This window comes from Prinia subflava, chromosome 10 (assembly GCF_021018805.1).
Source record: "Prinia subflava isolate CZ2003 ecotype Zambia chromosome 10, Cam_Psub_1.2, whole genome shotgun sequence".
Classification (NCBI taxonomy): domain Eukaryota; kingdom Metazoa; phylum Chordata; class Aves; order Passeriformes; family Cisticolidae; genus Prinia; species Prinia subflava.
In genome coordinates this window covers 26,448,760-26,475,319 of record NC_086256.1, presented here as the reverse complement: position 1 = coordinate 26,475,319, position 26,560 = coordinate 26,448,760, and the positions used below count along the sequence as shown (strand labels likewise).

Here is a 26,560-nt window from a genome sequence, read left to right as displayed (position 1 = left end):
GAGAGACAGCAAAAGGTAGGAATGAGCAGTGAGTTCTAATCCAGAGAGTGAAGGTGAGCTCACTCACAAAACCTGCAGAAAGACTGGGCTGCAAATATTCACAAACCTTAAAGAACAGATAAAAATAGCACAGTAACAAAGACTGTTGATGAGACAAAGCTGGGAGGAGCAGGGAATTAAAAAGTGACTGCAAAGCTGCTATGCAGAATGTGGGGAGACAGACAGTGCTGAAGGCAATCCTGCCTCTGTATTGCAGCTTTGCTGATTGCTCCAGAGTGGGAACAGCCCTGCCCTCCCAGCCATGGGTGTGACAAAAGCAACAAGGAAGAGGAAGGGAAAGGGAAGGGAAATGGCTTTGTCTAAGGCCATCATTCATTCTACATGACAAGAATGAATTCTACATTACTGAATATTCTACAGAATATTCTACATTAATTTCGGGGGAAAAAAAGTGAAACAAAAACCTGACTGCCAAAACCACAACAGCTGCCAGGCAGAAAAGTACCTGCTTGGCTGCAAGATTTTCCCTTCTGGTTCTCTCTCAAACAACAGAAGTCTGTCTGTACCAGATGGATAAATCTATTGATTCAGTACCTCAACTTTCCCACGTGCAAATTGAAAACTTAAAGAGTGTTTTTCATCAGAGGTGATCTAGCAGCTCTGAGTGAAAAGCTCTGCACACACACTGCTTGTGGAATGGTCAGCAAACTCGTTCTCCAGGTAATTATCTACAAATATTCTTGTTTAACCTCACAGCAGAGCTTGCACCGAGGGTTTGTTTCTGTTCCTCTGCTATCTCTGCACCTCAGAGCAGCAGGGGTTCTCCCACACCACTGCTCTGAAGAGCAGCTCTCACCTCAGCAACACCAGCCTGAGCCTCTTCTCTCTCACCTGCACTGCAGGAGGTACCAAATGCAAGGTAATGTACAAACATTTACCTTGGAAAAGGTAATGCAGCAACACCACATGCAATCTAAACAAAGCTTTAAAATCCTATTGATTAACAACTTGGAACAGAACAGGGTTATCAGGGCAAAAGAAAGTCACACAAAATACGGAACATGCTTTAAAATTCAGAGTACTGACTGTACCTTACAGATTTTGTACAGAGATTCCTGACCATCCCCTTCTGTATCCTTGAAGTAATCATGTGCTGGATATGTACGATGGATATCTCGTTTGATGACGCTCTCTTGAGCAGAATCCTACAAAAAAAAAGAGAAAAATCCTGACATGTTAACTCATTAACACTATAATTAAATGTAACATCATAGAAAATTCAATGTGTACTCAACATAGATACATTACATTACTTTACTGACTTCTCCAAAAATGCTTTGAAAAGAAACTGAAAATCCTTTGTGCAGTAACAGTTTGACAGTTTTACAAGAGCAGCATGGCATGTTTTCTGTCCTGCAGGCTTGAAGTTCAGTTCGAGAACTCTGAGGAAATTCCCAGTTGTTTAATTGTTGCTGTGTTTTTACCACAGGTCATATACTTACTGTATTGCCTTGGCAGTAAAAAAACCAAAAAACCAAACAAAACCAAAAAAATTAGACTGTCTCTGTCTTGCAAGCTTAAAGCTACTAATTTGAAATGTTGTATGTATGAATCTACCAGAAAAAGTGTTAATTAAAAACTCATTTTTAATGAGAGAATTTCTATAAAAAGATGGGAATCACTGCAAACAGACCTAAAGAAGAACACCACTGTGTGGATGAGGAAGCTGTATCAAAATGTCAGAGCTGGGACTACAACAGTTAATTATCTTCAGGTTCCAGTGAGCTGTACCTTTAGGTTGGCAAATATCAAATGGTGCTTTTCTCTATTACCTTTGTAATCCTAAAGGAAAAACCAACAAAACCTTCTCCTGTAACCTGGAATATAAATCCCTCATAAAAAACTTTTATCTTGAAAACAGACTGTTTCTGTTACAGAAAAGCTTCTAGACTCTTGGATTGGGTCTTGTTCACCAGGATTCTCCATTAAAAAGCTTCTTTAACCTGCTGGAGTCAGCACCCAGGTAATCTCCTAAATTTTGGTGGTTTTCTAATTCCACAGTCTCTACAGTGATCCTGTGCCACACAGGGATGCAGCAGCAGGCTTGGCCAGAAGTCTGCAGCAATTTCCAGCCCAGTTCCCTTTGGGACCCATCTGTAGCCAATGCACTCCAAGGAATCCCTCTGGGGACACGAGGCTGCCCCACTGCTGCGCTTCTCCATTCCCTTCAATGGCAGCCACGGAAATGGATGCAAGAAGCTTCAACATCACTTTGGCTTCTCTGAATTTTGGCTATTAATTTATCCAATTACAATATTCTAATGTTCAGTGATCTCAGCGGTGGCTTTCCCTTTGTCTGACATTAATACCTCTAGTATCAAAAAGCAACATGATCTGTATTTTTTGAAGTCACAGAACCCCAGAATGGTTTGGGTTGGGAAGGACCTGTCCTTGGATGATGCTTGGATCCCCAACTGTCTGTTCTGTTTATGCTGGATATTATTTAAGATTGGTTCTGAGAGCAAAGGGGGAGAAAAAGAAGCATTGAGTTTGTTTTGATAAACAGACAGACCCTAAAGCTCATCCAATTCCACCCCTGCCATGGGCAGGGACACCTTCCACCATCCCAGCTCCAAGCCCTGTCCAGCCTGGCCTTGGACACTTACAGGGATCCAGGGGCAGCCACAGCTTCTCTGGGCACCCTGTGCCAGGGCCTCCCCACCCTCACAGGAAAACAATTCCTTCCCAATATCCCATCCATTCCTGCCCTCTGGCAGTGGGAAGCCATTCCCTGAGTCCTGTCACCCCAGGCCCCTTTCCTGAGTCCCTCTCCAGCTCTTTTAGAGCCCCTTTAGGCACTAGGAGGGGCTCTAAGGTCTACCTGGATCCTTCTCCAGGCTGAACACCCCACCCCTGTCTCTCTCATCCATCCTTTCCTCATTGGAAAGGTGTTTCAGCCCTCTAAAATGCCAGGCACATTTTTATATGCTATAAAACAAAGAAAGGTGATGTTTTTATTGTGCCAACTGGTACCACTGGAGAAAATGAACACATTTTTATGCTTTTGCTGTGTTATCATGATTATTCTCAGGACATCTAAGCACTGTGCAACCATCAGCAACCAAAAATAATCACACTGCCTAAATCACAAGCAAAAGGACACAGACTAATAACAAAAAATTATAAGCAAGCAGCTCTCTAATCAGACTCCTTTAATGACTATTTTCATTTACAGGGCTTCCAAATACCAGAGAAGCTGGATGACTGCAGTCTGCCTCCCATATCCATCTGACCATTCAGTTAAATTGTGAGAAAATGCCTGAAACAGCATTTAAGATCTACCAGCAAAGTCACAGAATCTATCACAGGAATCTTTTACAGGCATTTTTCAGCACAAACTCGAGAAGATCCAGAGGAAGTTTCAGGAGCACAACCACATCCAGCACACACAAGGTCTTCCAGTCAAGCTGAGACACTGTGCTTGACTGCCCAGACTTCTCTAGACTTTGAGACTGAGCACACAGAAGCTGACAAGAAGAATGCCCAAGGGAGGGCAAAAAATATTTGTGTAAAGGCCCAAATGCACGTGAGCCTTTACTGAGTTAAAAGGAACCTGAAACAATCTTCATTCAGTTCTGTTAATGACAGATGCTTCTAAAAAAACCTACAGGAAAATAATTAAACGGGCCTAAAAGAAGATTTACACACAAAGACTGGAGAATTAAATCCTTCTCAAAAGATAATCTCTCTTTGAAATATGATAAACCCATAAAGGAAGAAAAACAAATAATTAGTCTAGAGAGATCAGTACAGAACTACTTCTCAAAATATATCAAAAGTACTGAAGTTTGTATCTTTTCCCAAGTAGAGTTTGTACCGTTCTCAAGTACCAAAGCACACGAGTTTACAGACACCTTCATTCAGGTTTTCAGACCATTTTTATTCTTCTGAAAATCAAGATTAGTTTGTTTATCAGGAACAAAAGCTAAGGTGAGATGGCTATCGAGCCATTCAGGGTTCTGATTATCTTCTAAAGTTCATTTCAGTGCTGCCAACTCAGAGAAAATATTCTACTGAGGAAAAGAATTATCCTCCTATGTCAACGCTGTGACAGCTGCCACGGTACTGAACCAGCTGTGCCTTGAGTTGTCTCTCTTCCAGAACAGCTGAATTTCTGCAGTGGAGCATTGCACTGGAATGCTGACTCCCTGACACTCCTGCCATTTCCAGCTATTGAGAAGCTGCTGAATATGGGAGGTTGGTGCCAGAAGGCAGATCAACACAGAAATAAAATAAAGAGAACAGAAAACTGTTTCTATTGAATAAATGTTAAAAGAAAATTAAGGGTACATAAGCAATCACAATAAAGAAATACAGGGCAATCTTTATGCACGCACTTCAGGATTTGTTTTTTAATTAAGAACATCTCACACACACTCCAAAAAGAACCTCTACTCATTTGTTGTAACAAGTGGAGCCATTCTGGTGATGATTTACAATTTGGGAGCAGAAGAGACTCCTGCAGGTAGAGTCTTGTTTATTTAGTTCCAAAAACTGGAGAATAAGCATTGTATCCGCCAGAAAGAAAAATCTCTTGGGGGGTGACATCTCAATGCTGTGTTGAGACTCAATACTTGTCCCACTTTTGCCCAAAATTACTTTCATGAAAACAGGCACATCTCTAATGAAAAAAAATGCCAGAAGCACTCGGCTGAGATTTCCCTACTGTACTGCCTTCATTACAGCTTCTGACTCAATCTAGGAGATGCAGAATTACAGCTGCAATTAAAGGAATTCCAGAGCTTAATGTGACTACTGAATAAATAATAAACTGGGTAACAGGTGTCTCCAACCTGGCATTCAAACTGAGCAGCACTTCTGATCTCAATCTCCTTGTGCTCCATTTCCCTGGTTAATAATAATTCCCCTTCTCAGTGGGGTGTTATGAAAATCAATTAACATCTGAAGCACTGAAATACTGCAGAGATGAGTCCTGCAGAAATGCCAAATAGGAGAATAATAACTCCAGCCTCAAATCCTGATCTGAATGGTAAGGCACAGGGTTACACAAAGCAAAAATAGTAAGGGGAAAGAAAAAAAAACAGGCAGAAATCCCAGGAAAAAAACAACCCAAAGCAAAAGAACTACATGGGATCAAGAATATACCATTATGTATATGAGTGGGCAATTTTCACGCTGTACTTCCCTCCCAAAGGCTGATCTCTACCTTAAACTCATCCAAGTTGGGTTTTAGCACATGTGTTTACACACACAAATATGATTTGCATTTTCTGGTGGAAGGGGGTTGGAATGAAGTGAGATTTAAGGTCCCTTCCTTAAATCAGTCTGGGATTCTCTGTGCTGGAGACAGAGTTCAAGTTCATCTCCCTGGCCCATTTAAAAGCTTTACATCTCTGGTGAGGCTGAAAAGAGCTTATTTTGCAGCACGTTGTCCTGCCTGCACTTCATCTCCTCTTTAGTTAAAAAAAGCTACATTCACCGTACCAAGGAAAGTAAGAAAAGAAAAAAAATCAAAATGGGCTTTCAGCAACTTGAAATTACCATGCCCAGGAAATCTAGTGTGTATCTTCACACTTAACCCTTCATAAGGGTTAGATACTGAAACTTTTCTTCATGTTTTATAGAAAGAAAAAATTCCTAGAGCAACACAGACATTCAGCACTTGTTTATCCAGGATGAGAAACACATTTTCAGCTGATATCTGGAGCTGGAGGTATCTTCAATAAACCACCTCTCAATCTTGAAAAGCCACCCATTTAAACACTGACTTGCCAGCTGCATGTTACTGACATGACATTGTTTCAGTAGTCAGTGTGCTGAAGGAACAGATTTTTGGCATATTTTTTATTTTGTCCCTTAAAGTTCTCTATGGTCCCGTGCAGTTCCCCACACATATGCGTGGAAATATAAATAATACCTTTAAGCCCTCTAAAACACAATCACAAACAGGCAAAAATACAGAATACACAAAAGTGATGAGGCCAATCAGCCTGGGTTTGATCTGCAAAAGCAGCACGTAGCTCTGCTCCCTGTTATTACTGATGTCCTACCAAATTCCTGCTTTCAGTGAAACCTGACAGCACTGTGCCAACACATCTTACACACATCATCAATCCCTTTCCTCCCCTCATTTTCCATACATATTATAACCCTCCAAGTAGAATGTATGATCCAAGAAAATCCCAGGTTCCCTACTAATCAATATTTGGAAAAAAAATATCAATAGCTCTTCCTTTTAAAGACATTGAATAAGAGATGTCTGGCTTATGCTCAGTTCTTCTGTAGTATTTTTGTAACACATACCTTGTTGTTCAGCTCCTGTCTATAAATAGATTTTCTTTCAATCAGCATCAGCTCTTATTCAACTGAGAGCATCTAACACTCAGAGAGTACTAATTAACAGAGAAACAGAAACTGAGAAAAAACCCAGAGGATTATTCTTTGGAGTATTCTTTTTTAAACAGTTACATATCAATATACTGAAAGTCAACACAGTATTTAGGTTAATTCAAAAATACCCTGGTCAGCTGAACTTTGCAAATTCTGGCTCACTGTCTGCTGTATTTATTTATTTATTGCTCTCTGGGCAAAACTGCTTTTCATAAGCAGAAGGAACAGGGCCAGATCAATAGTTTGTATCTGAGCAAATGGCAGGTCACACCTGGAGCTAAAGTTAGTATAAACTCTCTCTTCTCTCATCATTTTGGCTTACTAATATAGCTCTGCCCAAAGGAAGTAAACTTCTTTTATCAAATTATGTCCCATTCTTCTCAAGCTGTGTTTTGAGCATGTAATGGCCAAATTTGGGGAATTCCGAAGACAGGATAGTCAGAAATAATCTGTAACATGTCTCTTTTTAGGCCAGATATGCCAATTTACCTGTAATTCCTAAACAGACAGTTCTCTAATTGTTCAAATGCTACTGGGATGGGACTCTGCTGCTTTTACAAGCATTACCAGTGCCACTGCACTAGCCAGGATCTGGTTAGGAACTGTTGTATCACCCACACTGCCAAGGAAATGGGAATTGATGCTCGCTTTGGAAGGCTGTCAGAGTATTTCACACAATCACAGAGGATCATTGACATTGGAACAGACCTTTAAGAAAGATCATCAAGTCCAGCTGACAAGCCAGCACTGCTGTGTTCACCACTAAATCATGTCCTCAAGTGCCACATCCACACATTTCCTGAATGCTTTCAAGGATGGTGACTCCATCACTGCCCAGGACAGTCTGCTCTATACCTAATCACCCTTTCAGTGAAAAAAAAATCCCTCATATCGAATCTAAACCTGCCCTGGCCCAGCTTGAAGCCATTCCTCTCATCCTGGCAGTTTCTCTCAACACCTAAATCCATCTTAAAGCTACTTGGGAGTGGGATGATGAGAAGCTGCTGCTGCTAGGCTTTAGCTACAAGATGCTGGACAAGGTAGACCTGGGTGACGGAGAATGGCAATCCCACAGTTCTTAAAGACTGCAGAAGGAAAAGGAAGTCTGAGAACAATACTAACACCTATGTCAATACTAGGTATTGACATCCCTATTCTGTAGGCAGCGTTATAAAAGAAAGTGATGTGTTGTGATGACCGTGTAAGGAGGGAGAAGGAGCTGCTGGAGCAAGTCCAGAGGATGCCAAGGAGTTGAGCACTAGAGCTTCTGCCCTATGGAGAAAGGCTGAGAAAGCCGTGGCTGTTCAGGCTGCCAAAGGGCTGAGAGGAGACCCCACAGTTGCAGTACCTGATGGGGCTACAAGGAAGCTGGAGAGGGGCTCTGTGTCAGGAACTGAAGTGGCAGGACAAGGGGGAATGGTTTCACAGAACACAGGGAAGGGTTGGATGGGATATCAGGAACAAATTCCTCCCTGTGAGGGTGGGAAGCCCTGGCACAGGATGCCCAGAGAAGCTGTGTTTGCACTGTCCCTGGAAGGGTCCAAGGCCAGGCTGGAGCAATCTAGTGCAGTGGAAGGTGTCCCTGCCCATGGCAGGGGGGTGCAATGAGATGGTCTTTAATGTCTCTTCCAACTCAAACCGTTCTGGGATTCCATTTTGTAGCAGTCACAGAGGTAAGAATCAGCTCAGCCCTTAGCAGAGTTGAGCCATCAATCAGCAACAGAGGAGATGACATGTCAGACACAAAACAATTCTGTATAAACTCTGTTATTCTGAAAAAAAAATTATATCCATGACCTTTACTATCTTTGTGGTTTGTTTTCCTTCTCCTCTCCCATTCTGTACACACTCTCTCTCTCCTATGCTACTGATACATCATTTATTCTCCATACTCTGCCATATCCTCTCTGAATGTTGTAGACACAAGAAAAACACTATTTGTGCTACTGGGCAAGAGGTCAACTTCTGACTGTACCAGGCTCGATGTCTGACTGCTGGCATGGAATGAATGAATTCACAGTTGTTCCCAAGGACTCAGCTTGGAAGCTCCCTGATCTCCCCAGGAGCTGGGGTGCTCTGTACACCACCTGATGGGGTTTGGGGACATTTTCTCCCCACACAATGCACAGCTGGCACATCTGTTTGTAGGTCCCACACTATTTCCATTGCTGTGTTACTGTGTTAGGGGCTTTGTTTGGGTTATATGATCTTTAGCAGATATGATATCAAACATTCTGTTGTTCAATGCTGGAGACAATTGTTTAAACACTGGATTTCATCTGAGATTTGATCTGGTTTTTAAGGGCTAGCACTCCACCAGGTTGGGTCCCTGGAGGTCCTGAGGATAGATCAGCACAGGTAAATGCCACATTCCTCAGTTTATTCATGACCATTTCCCCTTTTTCTCTGATATGTGTATAGGCACTACCTTACAAACAGACAGTTTGTAAAACTGACAAACAATAAAAATGTAACCAACAGATTCATCCATGTAGCAAGTAATTTTGTCCAAGTTCCTTCTGGTTTGCTGATTTTTTAGATTAGGTGTCTGATTATGTCTCCTCTGGTGAAGCCACAAATGGATTTGTAAAGATCAGAAAAAATGTTCTTGTAATCAAAAATCTGCAATTTGACATTCAAATATTTCTGACTCTACCACCAACTCAGAGTAATCTCCAGAAGCAAGTATAAAAGTCAAGGCCTGTTTCTAACAAGCAATACTTAACTGCCCCAGTATCAGATGGTTGTGGAAAACTCATGTGAAACTTCACAGGGAATGGAAAAAGTGGTGTCTTTGAATCCTCAGCTCCTACTTATCTACCCCAATTGATGGTGCTCCAAAACTTACTACGAATTTTCACAAGTGCCTAGAAATTGTCATTACAAGAAGTATAAAATCCCAAAAATATAATAATTCTTAAAAGAACTAAATCTTTAAGATGAAAACTCTAGGTCTTAGAAGGTAAGTTTCCTATAGCATTACTGACCAAGCACATGTCTGTCTAGTCAGGGTTTCTTTCAACACATATTTACAAATTCTGAAATTAGGCCTGCTTTTGCCACCAAAAGATAACGTGATCAATGCAACCAGTCCAAGTCTTGTTTTCCAGAGTTCCTTGATTGTCCTTTACAAGCTGGGTCTCCAGAAGGAATTCCAATGAAACTCACAGCCACACTCTGCTAGCACACCCTGACCTTTGGCACCTGGTATTGCTTGCTGCTAGCAAAATGTTAATAAAAGGAGAAAATGCTGCAGGTTTATCCAGTTCAGTGACACTGATTTTAACAAGGAGGATATGCCTTGCAGCAGTGTGCAGTAAAAAATTGCCAATATATTGTCTTTTAAAAGTTCCTTAAGCCTGTAGTCATTGAAGTACACAGATTGTTTCTTCAAAAAGGAAACTCCTGTCCCTCATTTTCTTAAACAATGGAGTTCTTCCAATAATCCAGGCAGAAACACTTAAGCAAGACCCAGGGCAAGCTGTGATGTTTACATACCAACTCAGCCACATCCCAGACCCACTCCCTGATGACAGCTCCATAATTCAGCAATCGTTTGATATCCTGGACACCTCACTTCAATACTTGCTGTGACAACATCACCTTCACCTTTTCTTTGCTGCAAAAGGAACTTCATTATTTGGAAGGACATCGTTTTTTCAACCATTCACCTTCCTGGACAATTAAGATTCCACTGTAAAGCAATCTTCTCAATTCTCTTTGTAACAAATCCAAAAGCTGATGGGTTTGCCTACATGAGAGCCCTTTGCATCACTCAACACTGACATGAGCCCACTAGACCAAAGACTCTGGCTCTTTGGGGGCATAAAAGATCAAAATCACTTTTTGACAAAATCTGTAAGTCTTCACTCCAGACTGAGAAAACAGTGCACAGCACAAGATGAAGGCCAGGCAGGCAGGGAAACAGAGGAGAATATAAGCACAGGGGTTTTGCGCCTGCCTCAGTCAGAATGTGGAAGTAATCATGAAGATGCCATTAACACTACTAAAAGGAAAAGTCAGATAAGGCCAGCTATCAGTGCCCATAACACTTTATTCTATTTTATTCCTGGTTTTTACACAAATTTACATTAAAAAGTCCTATTCAGCTACAAATTCTAGCTGAATCCCTTGCAGTGTATGAGACACTGAAGACAGCTGCTGAACCTGCATCCCTCCAGTGCCTGCTGAGCAACCAGCACTGCTGCAGCTGTGTACTGCCAGTGCACCTCTGCAGCTGGCTGCAGGATGCAGCAATTCACAGATGCTGACACAAGGAGACTGCACATGCACCTGAACCCTGCCCTCAGCTCTTCTCCTAGTTTCAAGGAGAGGGAATGCAGCACACAGGGACACTACATACAGCTAAAATAGGTTCAGGCAGATGCTGCTTAGGCTTACAGTGAGTCGTTAGTATCAGAGCTTACTGCTAGAAGTCTTTAATACAACATTAGATGAAGTAATGAAGAAAAATACTAGAAGGACAAGAATCACAAATCTTTGACTGGAGAAGGACCTCTGGAGGTCATCTGGTCCAACCTGCCTGGAAGGACAGGGCTTCTTGTGATGCCTTAGGAAGGCTGACCTGAACAGAGACTGGACAGAGCTGGAGAATAAAGCAGGGATTTGTTGAAAGGTCTTTGGGATGCACCTTGAGCAGGAAAGGGCCTGACCAGGGCTACACCCAAGGTGGACTAAGAATGGTCACAGAATGGACAAACAGTCACGATGTCTCACACTGATAAGTCTTGGTCCATTTGCATATTGGGGTTTAATTGTCCAATTCCAGCTCCAGGCTGTGAGGTCCCATCCTTCTTGTTCCTCCCTTCAGCCACCCTTGTTTGTGCTGTTGGGCCTGAAAGTTGTCCTTGGTGTTCAGCAGGAAAAGGATTTGTTTTGTGTCCCTGCTCTGTGAAGAGAGCTCAGCAGCACTGAATGTGAGGCTCAGAACTACCGCCCTAGGCAGCACAGAGTCTGAAAAATATGAAAGCTAAAACTTAAGGCATCAGTTGCCCTGGACCATGTCCAATCAGCTTTTAACATCTCTAATGGTGAAGACTCCCCAATCCCCCTGGGTAGCTGTCCTTGCTCATCCCCACAGTACAGGAGTTTCTCTGTTTGTTCTGATGGGGCTCCCCAGAGGCTCCCTGCCCCGTGCCCCTCGCTGGGCACCGCTGAGGACAGCCTGCTCTGGCTCTTTACAATTCCCCTCCAGGTATTTCTGTACATGAGATCCCCTCGAGCCTTTTGTGCTCCAGGCTGAACAGTCCCAGCTTTCCTCACAGCAGAGACAGTCTGACACCTTCACCTCCTCACTGGCCCTGCCAGACTCCTCCAGTCTCTCAGGGTGCCACAAACTGCCATGCCCACAGCTCATTCTGTGTCCTGAACTCCCAGGCACACCAGCACGTGGAGCCTGCAGAGATTTCTGGATCCAGCTTCCCCACTCTTCCCAGCAGAGAGAACAGCACCCCACAGGACAAAAGAAGGGCCATGCTGGAGACCTCTGCATGTAATTGGGACTTGTGGGGGCAATGTGTCAATCACCACAAAGAACTCTATTTTTGCTTTTTTATATATTGATCCAGCTTATTCCTATTGTTGGAAAGCTGGAATTCACTTTCGACTGCCTCCTCAAATTCAGATCAATACTGCACTGCCATCAGACAGTATTTATCTGGTCACAAATGGGTCATAACCATGAAGACCAGACAGTGAAGGTACAGCACAGTACACAGAAATAATCCAAACCTGAATTTCAAAGGTTACCAGTCTTCTACATACTGCTTTTTAGTGTATTTGAACATATCTCAAGCACTTCATATGGGCAGCATATAGGGAAAACTAGATTTGAGAGATTACTGCAGCAGTTCTATCTGCTTGTCAGAAATCAAGGAACCCTATGTCCATCTCTTATTTTATGATTAAGTTTAGTTGTTCCAATTATTCTGACTGTAATGGGGAGGTTATCTTGATTTACACATAATCCTGTTACTTCACAATCATCTTTTACTGATTCCCTTGATTTTCAAAATAAAGCATGAATAAAATTTCTGTTGATGTCTGTGCAAACTTTCTCAATGACAAAAAAACCCACGTGAATCTGTTTAAATATGCTAATTCAAAGTGAACCAACACTGTCTCCTTAGCACCTCTGACACTTCTGCCAATGAACAATACAAAAGGAAAAATCAATTATTTCCCATCCCATAAGAAACAAGGAATAACCATGAAAAATATAAAACTAACTGCTTTCATCATCATGAGATGCAATTAACTCATTTCAGTATAAACCCCTCCAGGCAAGGAAGAGTAAAGTGAAGTTGTAACAATAAAATGGAAACAAACCACAAAGAAACACAAATCCCTTCATGTAAAGGATACTTCTGAAAAAATACGAGACAAACTTGTTTTTAATTCTACAGAAGCATCTTCCATGCATTTGCAGTCATAACATGGCTCATTTATGTAACTCAGGATGTTAAAGGCTACATTAAAAGCCAGCAACCATGGATCTTTTAAGTAAAGCTAAATTTACCTTACTTACTTATTAAGTTTACCACCCAAGAAAGCCCCACAGCTGGACTGAAGTATATTTTCTATGATACTTTTCACGAGTCACCATCAATTAAATGCAATTTTATGATTTGGGGGGTTTTGTTTACTGTATTTCGTTACATTTAGCAGAAAGAATATCCCTTCCCCATTTGTTAATAAGGTTGTATCCACTACCAGTTAAATCTCGTGCACCAGGTTGGGCTGCAAAGTCTTCCAAAACTCCCATGGAAAAAATCTCCAGGAAATTAAACTGACTTAGCAACTTCCACATCACCATACCCTTTTCACCTCCAGGAACATCCAAGATGTGACTGGCAGAAGGCAGAAGTAACAAAAAGGGCATCCTGTTATCAGGAATGACAGGAAACTGGAAAGGCACAAGAGGGACCTCCCGCATGGCTCAGCAGGGCTGGCTGGAAAGAAACCTGAACCTCCTGAGGCCTTCTCCAAAGTGCCAACATAAACAACTCCTCATAAATCAAGAGACATCAAGGCAAGCTCCAGAGACAAGGTTACAGTGAGAGGTTGAGCTGCTCACTTGTGAAACCTTGTTTTCGTTTTTCCCCGTCCACTTTTTCCCCCTTTTGCATTTCTAGGCAAAATACTTCTCATGAAATTAAGTTACTGTATGCTCTGAATATTTGCCTGAAGTGAAGGAGAGGCTCCAATCTGTGCTTAAATCACTTTAAGTGCTTCAGAAATGTGATTATGGTCAACAGCAAAGAGGAAAAAAAGGTCTGCTGGACTCTCATTGTGCTCAGTTGTCAGTGGGCAATGAGCACCAAGCAGGGACTGAAATACAGGACAGAGAAAAATCTAAGGTAGGAGAGAGGGAAACAGAATTAAAAAGAAAGGGCTACAAATGAAGACAAAAAGAGGTGGTGAAATGGAGACGGCAAAGAAGAAGCAAAACAAGATAAAGGATGGGAGATGAAGGAAGTACCAGACAGACTGCATTTAGTTCCCACAGATTCATAAAAGGAATAAATCAAATATCTTCATTTAAATCCATGAAAATCGGTTTTGGTTTTACACTATGAAAGCTATAGAACTTTATACAATCTAGTTACAGCTAGAGAGGCAAAAAGGCTTTTACTTTTTGAGTATTACATATACTAGACTATTAAAGCAATCCTACTGGTTCAAGAATTCTTCAAATCCTACAATATGCAGCCGATAGAGATCAAAATATAAACTTCTTAAAGTTGCTTATCTTTGTACTTATTTAAGTGGATATTGACTTTTTTGGACACTGCTGCTTACTTCTTGTAATTAATTATGAGAGCTAAAAAGAGCTATTGAAGAAAGCCTTGTGTGCACTGCAGTGCCCTCTGATCTGGACACTTACAGGTATTCCAGAAAGGGAAGAGAGAACCAACACTGGCTCATGTTTCCATCACTCTTTCTCACCAGCTTTGCTCTATTTGCATCACACTTCCCCATCGTGTTTCTTAATCGACTCTTTCAGATCTCGCTTGGTTCCAAGGTGTAACTCCTTACCTGTGTGACCTTCACTCCCTCACACTTCCCTTACAGGGCTTTAATGGCTTACTTGCCACTTTTACCACCATGGACAATTGTTACCTCACAAAGTGAAGGAAATATTAATTTGAAGAAGCATTTGAAAGTGTATAAGTGTATACCAGGGAAAATTACAAATAAAGATAGCTTTCGACTACCTCTGAATCCACATTTCTGTAACATCACATTCATTGATACATCCATTTCCATCCATTTTTACGTAACAACCACATTTCCATGTAAGCAGGATTTGTGAGTTGCATGCAGTTTATATTTTTTGTATCTTCAGAGGCTGTTCTTCCTGAAAAAGTGAGTAGCCTTCCAGTATCTATGCATTTACAGAATAACAGACTGTATTACTTTGGGTCACTTGGCTTATAAAAATGAGATCCACACAAGGTTTAGAACATTAAATATGAGAAGTTCAACTGAGAACATAAAAAGCAATTTGTTATGTTCTCTTTTATTATTTAGTACTGATTTAAAACTGAATGCCATGCACGGTGGTCAGTCAGTGGCATGACACTCCTTGTAGTGCAAAATACCAACTGGAGCTTGGGGGTTAGGACTCAAGAGTTGATGATCTTTGTGGGTCCTTTCCAAATCAGGTTATTCTAGGGTAGGTTTGTAGAGTGTGTACATCACCATTTTCACATAGCCAAAGGATTAAGTAAGTCCCAAAGAACATCACATGATACTCAAATACATCCTGTTCCCAATGGCAAAGTAAGGAGAAAACTACTTTACAAAAGTTATTGTTATTGCTGACATAGGCAAGGAAGTTAATTGAAAGAAAAGTACCAAACAAGCAGGAGAGCTGACACCCTTTCCTGAACATCTGATGTGCACTAAGATACAAACAACCCCATGTACCAATCTGTGAAATCAGGACTCTCCTGTCACAGACTGTGGCAGAGTGGCCAAACCTCATCTTGGAAATGCCTTCACTTCAGGACAGGAGGAAAACCTGCCAATGAGCTCAGTTCAGTGGAGGGAAGGTCTCTCCTCACTCAAGGGGTCCCATATTTAATACTGGCTGCACGTGCTGCTGGCAGCTGCTGAAACTCTAGTTCATGTGTAAGAAACAGTAAAAAAAAAAATTTCAAACCCCACAAAAACAGTACTAAATCTTCATAAGGACTTCAAACCCCAGCAAACCCTGAGGGCACACAGCCCACACAAGCACAGAGCACAGACAGTGCCACCAACTCAGTGGGTCAGAAACAGACCCCTGCTCAGGAAAAAAACAGACAAAATGAGCACCTTTCTTTTTGGATATGCTAATTACTACGGGACAGCATCATGGTGAACATCTCTAATGTCCTTTCTGGTATTATGAGCTTCCCCAAATTGTTTCATAACTATGATCCAAAAGGCAGGTGTATTTTATCTAAGGATCCATCTAAATGACTTTATTAAGATAATGAGCCTGGTTTTTGCAGGAACAGATAGAACAAAAGTTGATCAGGGCATCAGCAGTACTGAGGCTCAACAGCAGTTTCACCTTCTCAAGACCAAGAAAGAAAAATAAATTTACTGTTACAGAAAGTAGGTTACAGCTTTTCATGGAGAGATTAAGCAGAGGGAAAAGATTAATGTCCCATTATATAAATGTCTTACTAAGATAGAATATAAAATATGGAAAACATCAGAACTAGATAAAACCAGATCCGAGTCTAAACAAAAATGGTGTGAAGTTTTCCATAAAGTACCTGCAGCGTTTTCTGCAATGCATCAGTGAGCATAAACACAAGTTTCTGTTTACAGGAAAACCAAAAAATGTGTGTCCAGGAAACACCTGGAATGTCTCAGTCTTCTGCTCTCCTACATGACAGTGCCCATTCACCCACGTTTTCTTTTAATCAGAAAATATTTTATCACCAGAGATTCCAGAAGTATTTGACTTGATGCGCAATTTCTTACAAATCTAACACGAAACTAGGATATTCTATTGATAATGAAAATTTAAATAAATAATAGGGAGCTAATAATTTAACAGATAATTCTAGTTTTGTAATTGAAAAAGCTTTTAGCTGAGTTTTTTTAACCCCAAATAAATGTCCCAATGCAGTGCCACAGTGGCCCAATCAGCAGTTAACAATATTAAAATTCACAGTCTGTTATTTTTAGTTCAGCCTTGCTTTGTGTGATAGGAAAAAAGACAAAATATAGAAGTTCAGTCTTAAGACAGATTTTAAAATTATCTCTATAGTTTTCCTGAAGCTAAATTTGCTGTTTCAAAGCAAGTACTAAAAAAATTACTTAGAAGTTCTGCCCAATCTGAGCAGCAGTGTCAGTTACATATCAAAAACTGGGATACTAAAATAAGAAGAACAAGAAAAAAGTGGGGGAGGTAAGGCTCCAGGTTTAAAACTCCAGGTATTTCTTGTATCTAAAATACAGTGAATGTAATTTTTAAGTTGCCTTATCTTCGTATACTCTAGTGTTTCAAGAGCTCATCACAAATCTAAGAGGTGGGGAGAAAGAGAAGAATTCCTGAGTTCACCTGAAAGATGATTTAAAACTCAGTATAGAGCAGATGGAGCCTCCACCTTTCCTCTGACAACACACACAGAAAGTGCAGTTTCACCATGTCCACGAGACATTAATTCTGTGCATTTCCCAGACGGCCCAGGGATAATCCCTTCCTCCATAAAGTACATTTTAGGCTGGGCTATGAAGAGTTAAAACTCACAGCACTGACTGCCTCTGTTTCTCAGGCCCATCGTATAATTAAACAATCCATCTGATCTTTCGCTTTTATGTCCTTTAACACAACCAAAATAGTAATATCTAAATTACTAACTGAAAAGCATTTGTTATTTCATTTGCAAATCACATAATTGTTGTAATTCTTACGTCATCCAAAACATGTCACATGTTGTAGCTTCACAGTAAAAAATATATTCATAATGCCTAAAACTTCAAACAAAATAGCTTTTGCTTTGGATTGTTTTTCCCCACGCACTGTTCCAAGAAAGCAATATACCACACTGCAAAAGGGAAAGATAATAAATTTGAAGAGGGGTCTTTTATTTGTCTTTAAAATTATCCATAACAAACAAATGCTCCAAGAGCAGACCTCATCAATAACTGACAGGATGACAGGAGGACCCTTGCAAGACAGAAACAAGCAGTGCTGGGAAGCCTCTGGGCAAGAATAAAGAAGGAAAATATGGAATAAACACTCACAAACTACACTAATGTGGGTTAAGATATCCCACATCATTACTCATCACTGACTCTGACCATCATAGGGTGAAGCAGCAAACCTAAGGTGTTTAGGGCTGGCAGAAGTCTCTGCCTTCATGAAATAACATGGAAGTGATGACTGACACAATAATATTACATCCAAAGAACTGAACACACCTCAAATACAGACCAAAGTGCATTATTATCACTGCAGGTGCAAAGCAAATGTATTTTTCACACCTATTTTCCAGTGGATAACCTAGAAATAGCCAAAAATATTGCAGAGTTTTGAGAGAACAAGCATGTATTTCAGGAAGTTCGCAAAAAACCCAAAACCCTCATACCAACAGCCCAGACCCTTAAGTATTTAACAGTTAATTTGTAGGCCAATAGTTCTTCACGCTTCGTTAAGCTTAATTCTTATTTTCCAGCCGGCTCCCAGAGAGAGGAGAAGAGCAGCTCTTACTGCTGCAATTACAGCCTGAGTGCTGGGAACACATGGAGCTGCTCAGAGGTTCCCACACACCACCTCAAAGAGAAAGGAAAAAGCCAAGAAAGGGATTTATTTCAGCTAGTCAAAATAAACTTGCATCCAGGAGTCGTCTAAAATCCACATTTTAAGGGTTTTTTAGAGAAAGCACCAAGGGATGACTGAAATCACTAAAGATACTGCCTGGGTTCTGCTGTCACTTTTTGTCAGCAAAACTACTGGATTTTTCAAGACCTCAAGGAGTGTCTGGAACATGAAAGTAATCTTCTAATTTCTAAGGATAAAACTGCCATTATGGAAAAGTGTGCAGCTCCAGCCTGCACAGCCACTCACAAAAACCAAAGTCAACAGCTTGTAGAACTGCGTTTTACACTTCAGAACGAATTTTGTGAGGCCAAATGACGGCAATTTAACCCTAAAAATAAACAATAATCCTGTTGGAAATGAAGGGGGTTACACATACTGAGCATCACTTGAGTCAAAGGGCAAATGAAGGTCTGCCTCGATTGCCATCCCCTTCTGAAATCCTGTGTCCCTGCACTGTAGGGAGCACATGGCAATGGCAGTGACCATGGCCTGTGCTGCCCCTGCCCTTGGCTGTGCATCCCACACGCTCCCCCAAGCAGCACCAGCACTTATCTGATCACACACTGAGCTAATCTAGGCCACAGCTACCCCAGAGGAAAATGTATCATTAATTTCCATCCAGGTCAGCTCCCTGGTGACTCTTCCTGCTCACAGAGTGGCAGTGGAACAGCAGAGGAGGTGGGAAGGGTCAGCAGGGCAGGCCAGGGGCAGGGCTGCAGCCACCGCAGCTCAGAGCAGCTGGTGCTCCAGGAACTCCCTCCCATCTTCACCAAAAGCAGCAGCCCTGTGCCACTTCGTATTTCACGGAGGAAAACATTTAAAGAGCCTCTGCAACTGGAAAGAAGCAGGCCCAGGAGCTGCTTCTCCGCACAAGAGCTGAGGCAGGAGCTGGCAGGATTCAGCAGCAGCTGTGCCACAGAATGTCCCCCATCACCTGAGCACCTGCCATTTGAACATGTGTACATGGCTCTACGGATATCTCTGTGAAGAATTCTGTCTGCTGCAGCACTGCAGGAATGGACATCTGTTACCAGCAAAGGGACCGGGTTTGCTTGACTGGGAGCTCATTAACATCTCGTGGAGCTTTCAGAGCCTCCTACCCTCAAGCAGTGCTCCCTGTAATACGAGTTAACTCTCTACTCGGGAAAGTCATTGCATCTCCAGCAGCCAATCCTGTTTTATTTTCCTCCCTTAACTAGTTTTTAATGTATTTCAGTATTATCACAGACGGTATTTCTAATGCATTTCTAAATGCAGCAGTAACAGACTGTGGTTATTTCTTAATCTTGAAAATGCATTGAAACCAACACACTTGAAGCTTTAAAAATAAAAATTACATGGTAACCAGTCAGGCACAGAAGATCAAAACTTGGCCAAAGACTCCTCTGCCAGGTAACTACAGCCAAAAATAAAAACCTCAGCTACAAAGAAATGGAGTCCAGCCAAGTTAATTTTGCACAAAACCACACCAAGTAAGAGGGCAATACCCGGAGCAGAGAATTGGATTTCCAATCTCTCATCTTTTCTGTGAAACAACGCTGACAGCACAGATGGCACCGACTCAGTCCTAATCAAAACTAATGAAGTTGAACTTGATACACAGCTCTTTAATGAGCAGAATGTATTTTTGTTTTCCCATCCATTTTAAAGCTATCACACAGCGATAAAATCCTTAACACAGCACAATAAATGCACAGTGTATTATAACAGAGGCAGTGTTTTGTGAACACCTGAGAAAGTTTGTAGCAAATGATGAAATACAGAGATATAATTGAACTGAATTGAATTGTAGGAAACTTTCCTGTCCCAATATAAAGATCAGTTGGTATCATACCATTTATTTTTAAATAAAGAAGTCTTGTTCAGTTTTTTTTTTTACTTTTACAAGAAACTTTACAAGGCAACACACTAAAAAAAAAATCCTCATTAGCATTTAAATTCATATAATGCACATACATGCGAAAAATTATGGTAATGACTTAGATGACATTTCACTTTGCTGGCAGCTACAGAATTAAAATTTTCATGCCTGAGGGTCAGAGAGAAATGAGGAAGACCAGGAATAACTAAACAGATGTACCCCATCTAGATCACTATGTCAGTGCTGCATACAATCCAGAATGAAAAAATCTGTATTTTTATTGGGTCATCTTTAATTCTTTTCAAAATAAAAAACCTAGAATATCTAGAATATTTCTTAACAAATAATATTACCCAAAAGAAGACAGAAGTAGTGCACGGCTTATAGTAAAAAAAAAAAAAATCAATAACAAAACAATACAATAGGCTTTAATTGGAAGCCTGGCTTTAATGGAATGTTTCTACAAAATACTTCTTACAGCTTTTTATAAATGTGCCATCAAACCCCAAATCAACCATACACACATAGGTAAACACTGAAAAAACCCATGTTTCATCTGATCTGATTTTAAATAAAAACAACCCAAACTTCACAATGGAAACAGTAAAATTAGTGATTTTAACCCTCCCTGCCTCACTTAACTGTTGTGCAAACGAGTGAAAAGCACATTACAAAAGATACTGCTAATGTAATAAAAACAGCCCATTAGCGTTTTCATTCATTATCTTCATAAATATATATTGTGCCTTGCAATTAAAATTCCGTGTGCCTGAGTTGCCATGGCAGCACAACTTCCACAGCACAATAAATTCTTCCAGCTCAGCCAGGGCCAAGGCTACAAAGCTGGAGGCAGGCTGGATTTGGAACATTTCGGGGCAACCAGTGGAGACAGGGCAGGGATTGTGAGGAAAAAATAGCTTCCACTGGATAGAAAATGCAGGAATCGATATCAAGCGAGCCTTGGGCGTTTCCAGGGTAACTTCTGAGGAATGCAAATTCCGAGCTCTTTTTCTTTTTTCCCCCATCTGAAATTGCCCTGCTGGTGCCCTAATAGCTAAAAACAGCCGTGCCAGACTCTTTGGGCAGCACTCACCTTGGGCTGGAGCTATAAATAGTGCTGCTGCCATCTGCCACCCCGCGCCGTCCCTGTGCCGCCGGCGCTGCCAGCCCACGGCCACAGCCTCTGCCAGGCCTGCAGGACCACACTGCCAGGCACAGACAATGAGGTGAGGAGCAAAAACGGGACCACTGTAATGAACTGCTGCTCTGGCAGTCATTACTGTAAGGAAACAGGAGGAAGGAATGCTAAGAGAATCTGTACAAGTACAATTAATAATGCTGTGTACTGTGTGTGCAGGCACGTCTCTTATTGTAGCGTTCGGCCACGGTTCCTCACAGCGACACCACCGCTGCTTTCAGTTTCATAGAAATAAGTAACAGGTAAAAATAAACCTCAAATATCAACTGCAGTAGCCAAAAATAAGCCAGCTGGGGAGCCAAATCTAATGTTCTGAGTGAGTCAGCACCAAGAAATTGGAGCGAGTTGAGAGTCTGGGGTTTGGCCTCTGCTGCCCTTTTGCTCTGTCCACCATCCCCACAGCAGCAGACACTGGGGCAGACCCTGCTGCTGCAACACAGAAGATGACAGGAAAGCATCTTTTCCCTCCCAGGGTAATCCAGCCAGCTTGGAATTTCAGAAGCAACCCTCTTGCTGTTGGCATGGCTGTGGTCCAACACCTTTCATGTAATGCCAATTCCATGGGACAGTGGGGCCCCTCTGAGCACGTGTGGCCACCACGGCTGAGGAACACCTGATTTCACTGGTGAAATACACTGCACTGAAGCTGACTACAAAATTACTGTCTGGCACTGCCAAATAACATTGCTAATTTGGGGAAAAAAAACATTGTACTGGAATTGTTCAAGGCCACGTTGGACAAACTGGTCTAGTGGGAGATGTCCCTGCCCATGGCAGAGGCTTGGAACCAGACGAGTTTCAGGATCCTTTCCAACCCAGACCATTCCATGGTTCTATGACAGTTGACCTCTTTTTTTCTCCCTTGATTAAATACTTTGGGGCTTGATTCTGTTCTCACTGTGGCCAGAGGCAGAACTGCTACTGCTATGCTACGGCCACACTGCGCATAAATAAAAGTGATATCTACATAACGATTTTGACATAATTATTCAGAAATTATATAAAGCTCAGCAATGCCCTTCTTATATTTCTATACCTATCCTTGTGGAGTTGCAATCAACTGATTCAGAAAAAGCACACATTGCTTAATTTTTTTAAATGGTGTGGTTCTGAGCACACTGGCTTCCCCAGTATCCTTGGTGCTCTGAACATCGATCTCTTGTTTCTCTGCTTGCTCCTCTGTTCACCCCACACTGCAGACCGTGGGTAACTCTCTGTACTCAGCACCTGTGGTACTGCACGTGGAACACTGCAGGCCCCGGGTCAGGCCCATCACCTTCATCTCTTGTAACTCCAAAGTGGAGAGGGAGCACAGAGATCCACCAGGATGGCTGAGGGCTGGAGCCCGTGACACAAGAAAAGGCCAGGACTGCCTGCTTTAAGCAGACAAAGAGAAGGCCAAAGTGCAAGCCAACTGCAGTCTGTCAAGAGGGAAACATCCTTCTCTGATCCTCTGTGTTCTGTACTTAGAGAATCTCCGAATCATAGAAGTCAAGCACTTTTTTCCTGCAATTAGAACTTGGCTTATTTGTATCACTACACTGGAATTTTCTTAGTACAGGAAATTTTAACTTTCTATCATTTTGATACAAAAATGGGTTTGACATAAACCGTAACTGCCCAAAGGATTTCAGTTTCAAATAACATCAAGTGATAACCTTTTGTTTACCATAGCAGTATCTGTGAATAAATGAGTAACTTTATAGTCTCTACATAAATGTCCCCAGCAGCACTCAAACTTTAAGTGTTCTGCCACCAAATCAAGCAATACTTCTTAATGTTTTCCTAAAATATCGTGCTAATTGCATAATTTTATGCTGCATTTTAAGCTCCACTTTGCCTGCAGTCGTCCAGCTTTTAGGGGTCTGTCAAATTCTAAAGAAAATACTTATCTCCTCTACCTATAAAATCTAACAGGTGCAGAGTGAGGGCTGGAGTTTCAGACCCATCTGCGCTCAGTTTTAAACGCCAGGTAAGGCCCAGTGAATTGCCAGCACACACACTGCTCACACCAACAGCTTTGTGAGCACGGTCACACTAACACACCTGCCACTCACCCTCAGCAAGGACATGTGAGAGTGACAAAATCTCATTTATGTCCCCTACACACGTGCACTCCTGCTGTGCAGTGATGGGGCACTGGGAAGCCAGGGCACAGCACATCATCCAGGGCAGATTCAGAGACGTCTGTCAGGTTTTCCTAGACTGAGCTGTAGCTGCCTTGATTTAGTGACAGCCAACAGCCCTGCTCCCAGGGAAAGGCCTAACTGCACGTCCTTCAGACATCCCTTCCCTATCTTTGGCTGTGCCTCCTGGATGGGCCCTGCAGGCACACAAAGAACCTTGTCCTGTCTCTGCATCTACTGAAGACCTCTGCAAGAATGACTGTACTTCTTCAAGAACATTTGGAGTAGAGAAGAGAAGAAACTGGTAAATGAAGATTCCGCTTGGGAATCATGCTGCTAACTTGACTAATTAACAAAAGTCACCTGCTGTGTGGGCTGAGAACATGTTCCAGCTCAGCTCTCTGGTTTGTACAATCACAGAATGGTTTGGGTTGGAAGAGACCCTGAAGATCATCTTTATCCAACCCACATTCCACTAGGCCAAGGTGCTCCAAGCCCCATCCAGCCTGGCCTTGGACACTTCCAGGGATGCAGCAGCCACAGCTTCCCTGGGCAGCCTGTGCCACTGGCTCAGAAGGATGACAGCCAGGGATCAGTGTTTTTTTCCCTGAGAACAGCCAGGATCTTCCAAAGCTTTCCCACTTTGAGTGAGCGTACACCACGCCTGCCTGCACACAAAGATTTGTCAGTAGTGAGGCACCTACAGAAGCCACTTCAGTACCTACAGAGCAAGTCAGTAGGAGATAACAAATACTCATGTGTATTTTTTAGAAGGTAATCTTTCTGACAAGATAATCTCTAAAGTACCCTAACCCACGTACTGTTAACTTGAGCACTCTTGGCACTTTAAATATCCACTTTTGCTTCTCATGGGAATTCACCCCAGCAGTGGAGCCAGTGAAATAGGAACATGACTGTTCTCTAGGCAGCTAGCAGAATTGAAGTTTCTCATAAGTGAGTCTATCAGCAATTTTGTTTCAATTATATGTTCAGACTGCCAAATTGGATGAAACGAAGCCTTTGTTTAACTTTCATCTCATCTCTGAAAAGATAAATTTACCTGCCTGAATAAGCAAAACAAGCTCAGATGAGTTTTTTTTCTAAGCACAGAGAAATAGTAAATCATGGAAAACTGGAGGTATAATCAACCAGCTTAAAACCCCCTCTTATCAGTACAGAAATAAACAGCCAAATTCATCTGCAATTTTAGAATTCTTTGACAAAAACAGAATCACAGAGGTGTTGAGGTTGGGAGGGACCTCTGAAGAGTGGCCAGTCCAAGCTCTGCTCACAGCAGGGCTGCTCAGGACCACATCCAGTCAGGGTCTGAGTATCTCCAGGGATGGAGATTCAGCTGCCTGTTCCCTTATTTCACAATTCTCACAGTAACTATTTTTTTTCTGAGCATTAAACAGAATATTCTGTATTTCAGTCTCTGAGCACTGCCTTTTGTCCTGTCAGTGGATACCTGTGTTTGCCTCCCTTCCTTACCAGCCCGTCATCAGCTTTTTGTACACATTGGTAGGACTTTCCTTTCCTTTTCCCTTTCCCTTTCCCTTTCCCTTTCCTTTCCTTTCCTTTCCTTTCCTTTCCTTTCCTTTCCTTTCCTTTCCTTTCCTTTCCTTTCCTTTCCTTTCCTTTCCTTTCCTTTCCTTTCCTTTCCTTTCCTTTCCTTTCCTTTCCTTTCCTTTCCTTTCCTTTCCTTTCCTTTCCTTTCCTTTCCTTTCCTTTCCTTTCCTTTCCTTTCCTTTCCTTTCCTTTCCTTTCCTTTCCTTTCCTTTCCTTTCCTTTCCTTTCCTTTCCTTTCCTTTCCTTTCCTTTCCTTTCCTTTCCTTTCCTTTCCTTTCCTTTCCTTTCCTTTCCTTTCCTTTCCTACAAACCAATCCTTTGGAAATACCATACTTCTTTGATAATGTCTATACTTAGAGGAGATTAACTTTTTTTTTTCCATTTTTGCATCAGACAGGAAGTTTCCATCACAGTGAGGTTTCCAGGCCAGAAACCAGTGTTTTGCTTGTAAAATACTAAGCCTGAAGCACTACAGGAGAGCAGCAGAAAAGGGTTTTATCATTATTCTTCACGCTTTAATTACCTTTATCAAATGCCAACTGAGACAAGCTATTTTTAAACCCTACCACTGATTCTTTATTACATTAACGTAACACAGATTTTATTATTCTCTACTTATGCAGCCCTATCCTAAATAAAACTTAATATATTTGTGCAGAAAGTACCATAGGATAGATATTTATACACCAATCAATTGGAAAACAGCAACTTCCAGACACAACTTGAGGTTAAATTTGTCAGCTGAACACCCACAAATCACAAAAGAAAACCAAAGGATACACTGAAATGCTTTAGCACTTCAGTAGCAGAAATGAGTGGTCATGAAAAGGTTTGCTATTATGTGGTAGAAAGACAATTCGGAACAGTGCAAATACAAATTGACATGGTGTAATTTTAGTATTACTTATGCAGTATAATTTTTTATACATCCCTTGAGAAAACAAACAACAAAAAATCCTTTTTTTTTTAATCATCACTTTCAGAGTTAATATCTGCCAGTAAATAGTAATATTTGGCAAAACGCAATGGAAGGTTAGTAAATTCTTTTATTATATCATAATGATTGATATTAAAAACTTTCAGCTTTACTTATCATCAGTTTTGTCAGCAAGCTTCTCTACCTTAGATAAACCTATACTCTGAGTTAGACAGATGAGTCTTTCTGCAGGCCCTGAATAAAAGGTGTCCAGCACCAAAGCCATCCTCAACACTGAACTGTTGAGAGAAATTGAGAAGAAAAAAGCCACAAACACACAAAACAAGGGCTATGAAGAACAGCCGAGTGAGCAGGGGTTGTTTAACCTGGAGGAAAAGAGGCTCGGTGGGGACATTTGCTCTCCACAATTCCCTGACAGGAGGTTGTGGCCAGCTGGGGCTTGGGCTCTGCTTCCAGGGATCAAGGGACAGGAGAAGAGGAAACAGCCTTCACCCAGCCAGGGGAGTTTGGGTTGGACACCAGGAGGAATTTCTGCACAGCCAGGGTGGGCAGGCATTGGCACTGGAGTCCCCGTCCCTGGAGCTGCTCAAGGAGTGACTGGACAGGGCAG

General features: G+C 41.7%; 1 protein-coding gene across 4 annotated transcripts in view; it reads right to left on the bottom strand.

Moving 5' to 3' along the window:
- Positions 1 to 26,560, bottom strand: part of RABGAP1L (RAB GTPase activating protein 1 like) — a 225,142-nt gene that overhangs the window by 96,910 nt on the left and 101,672 nt on the right. For all 4 annotated transcript variants that reach the window (XM_063406533.1, XM_063406532.1, XM_063406535.1 and 1 more), the window contains one exon: positions 1,092 to 1,205. In XM_063406533.1, the coding sequence (XP_063262603.1) occupies positions 1,092 to 1,205 (114 nt within the window). The remainder of the gene's footprint in view (positions 1 to 1,091; positions 1,206 to 26,560) is intronic.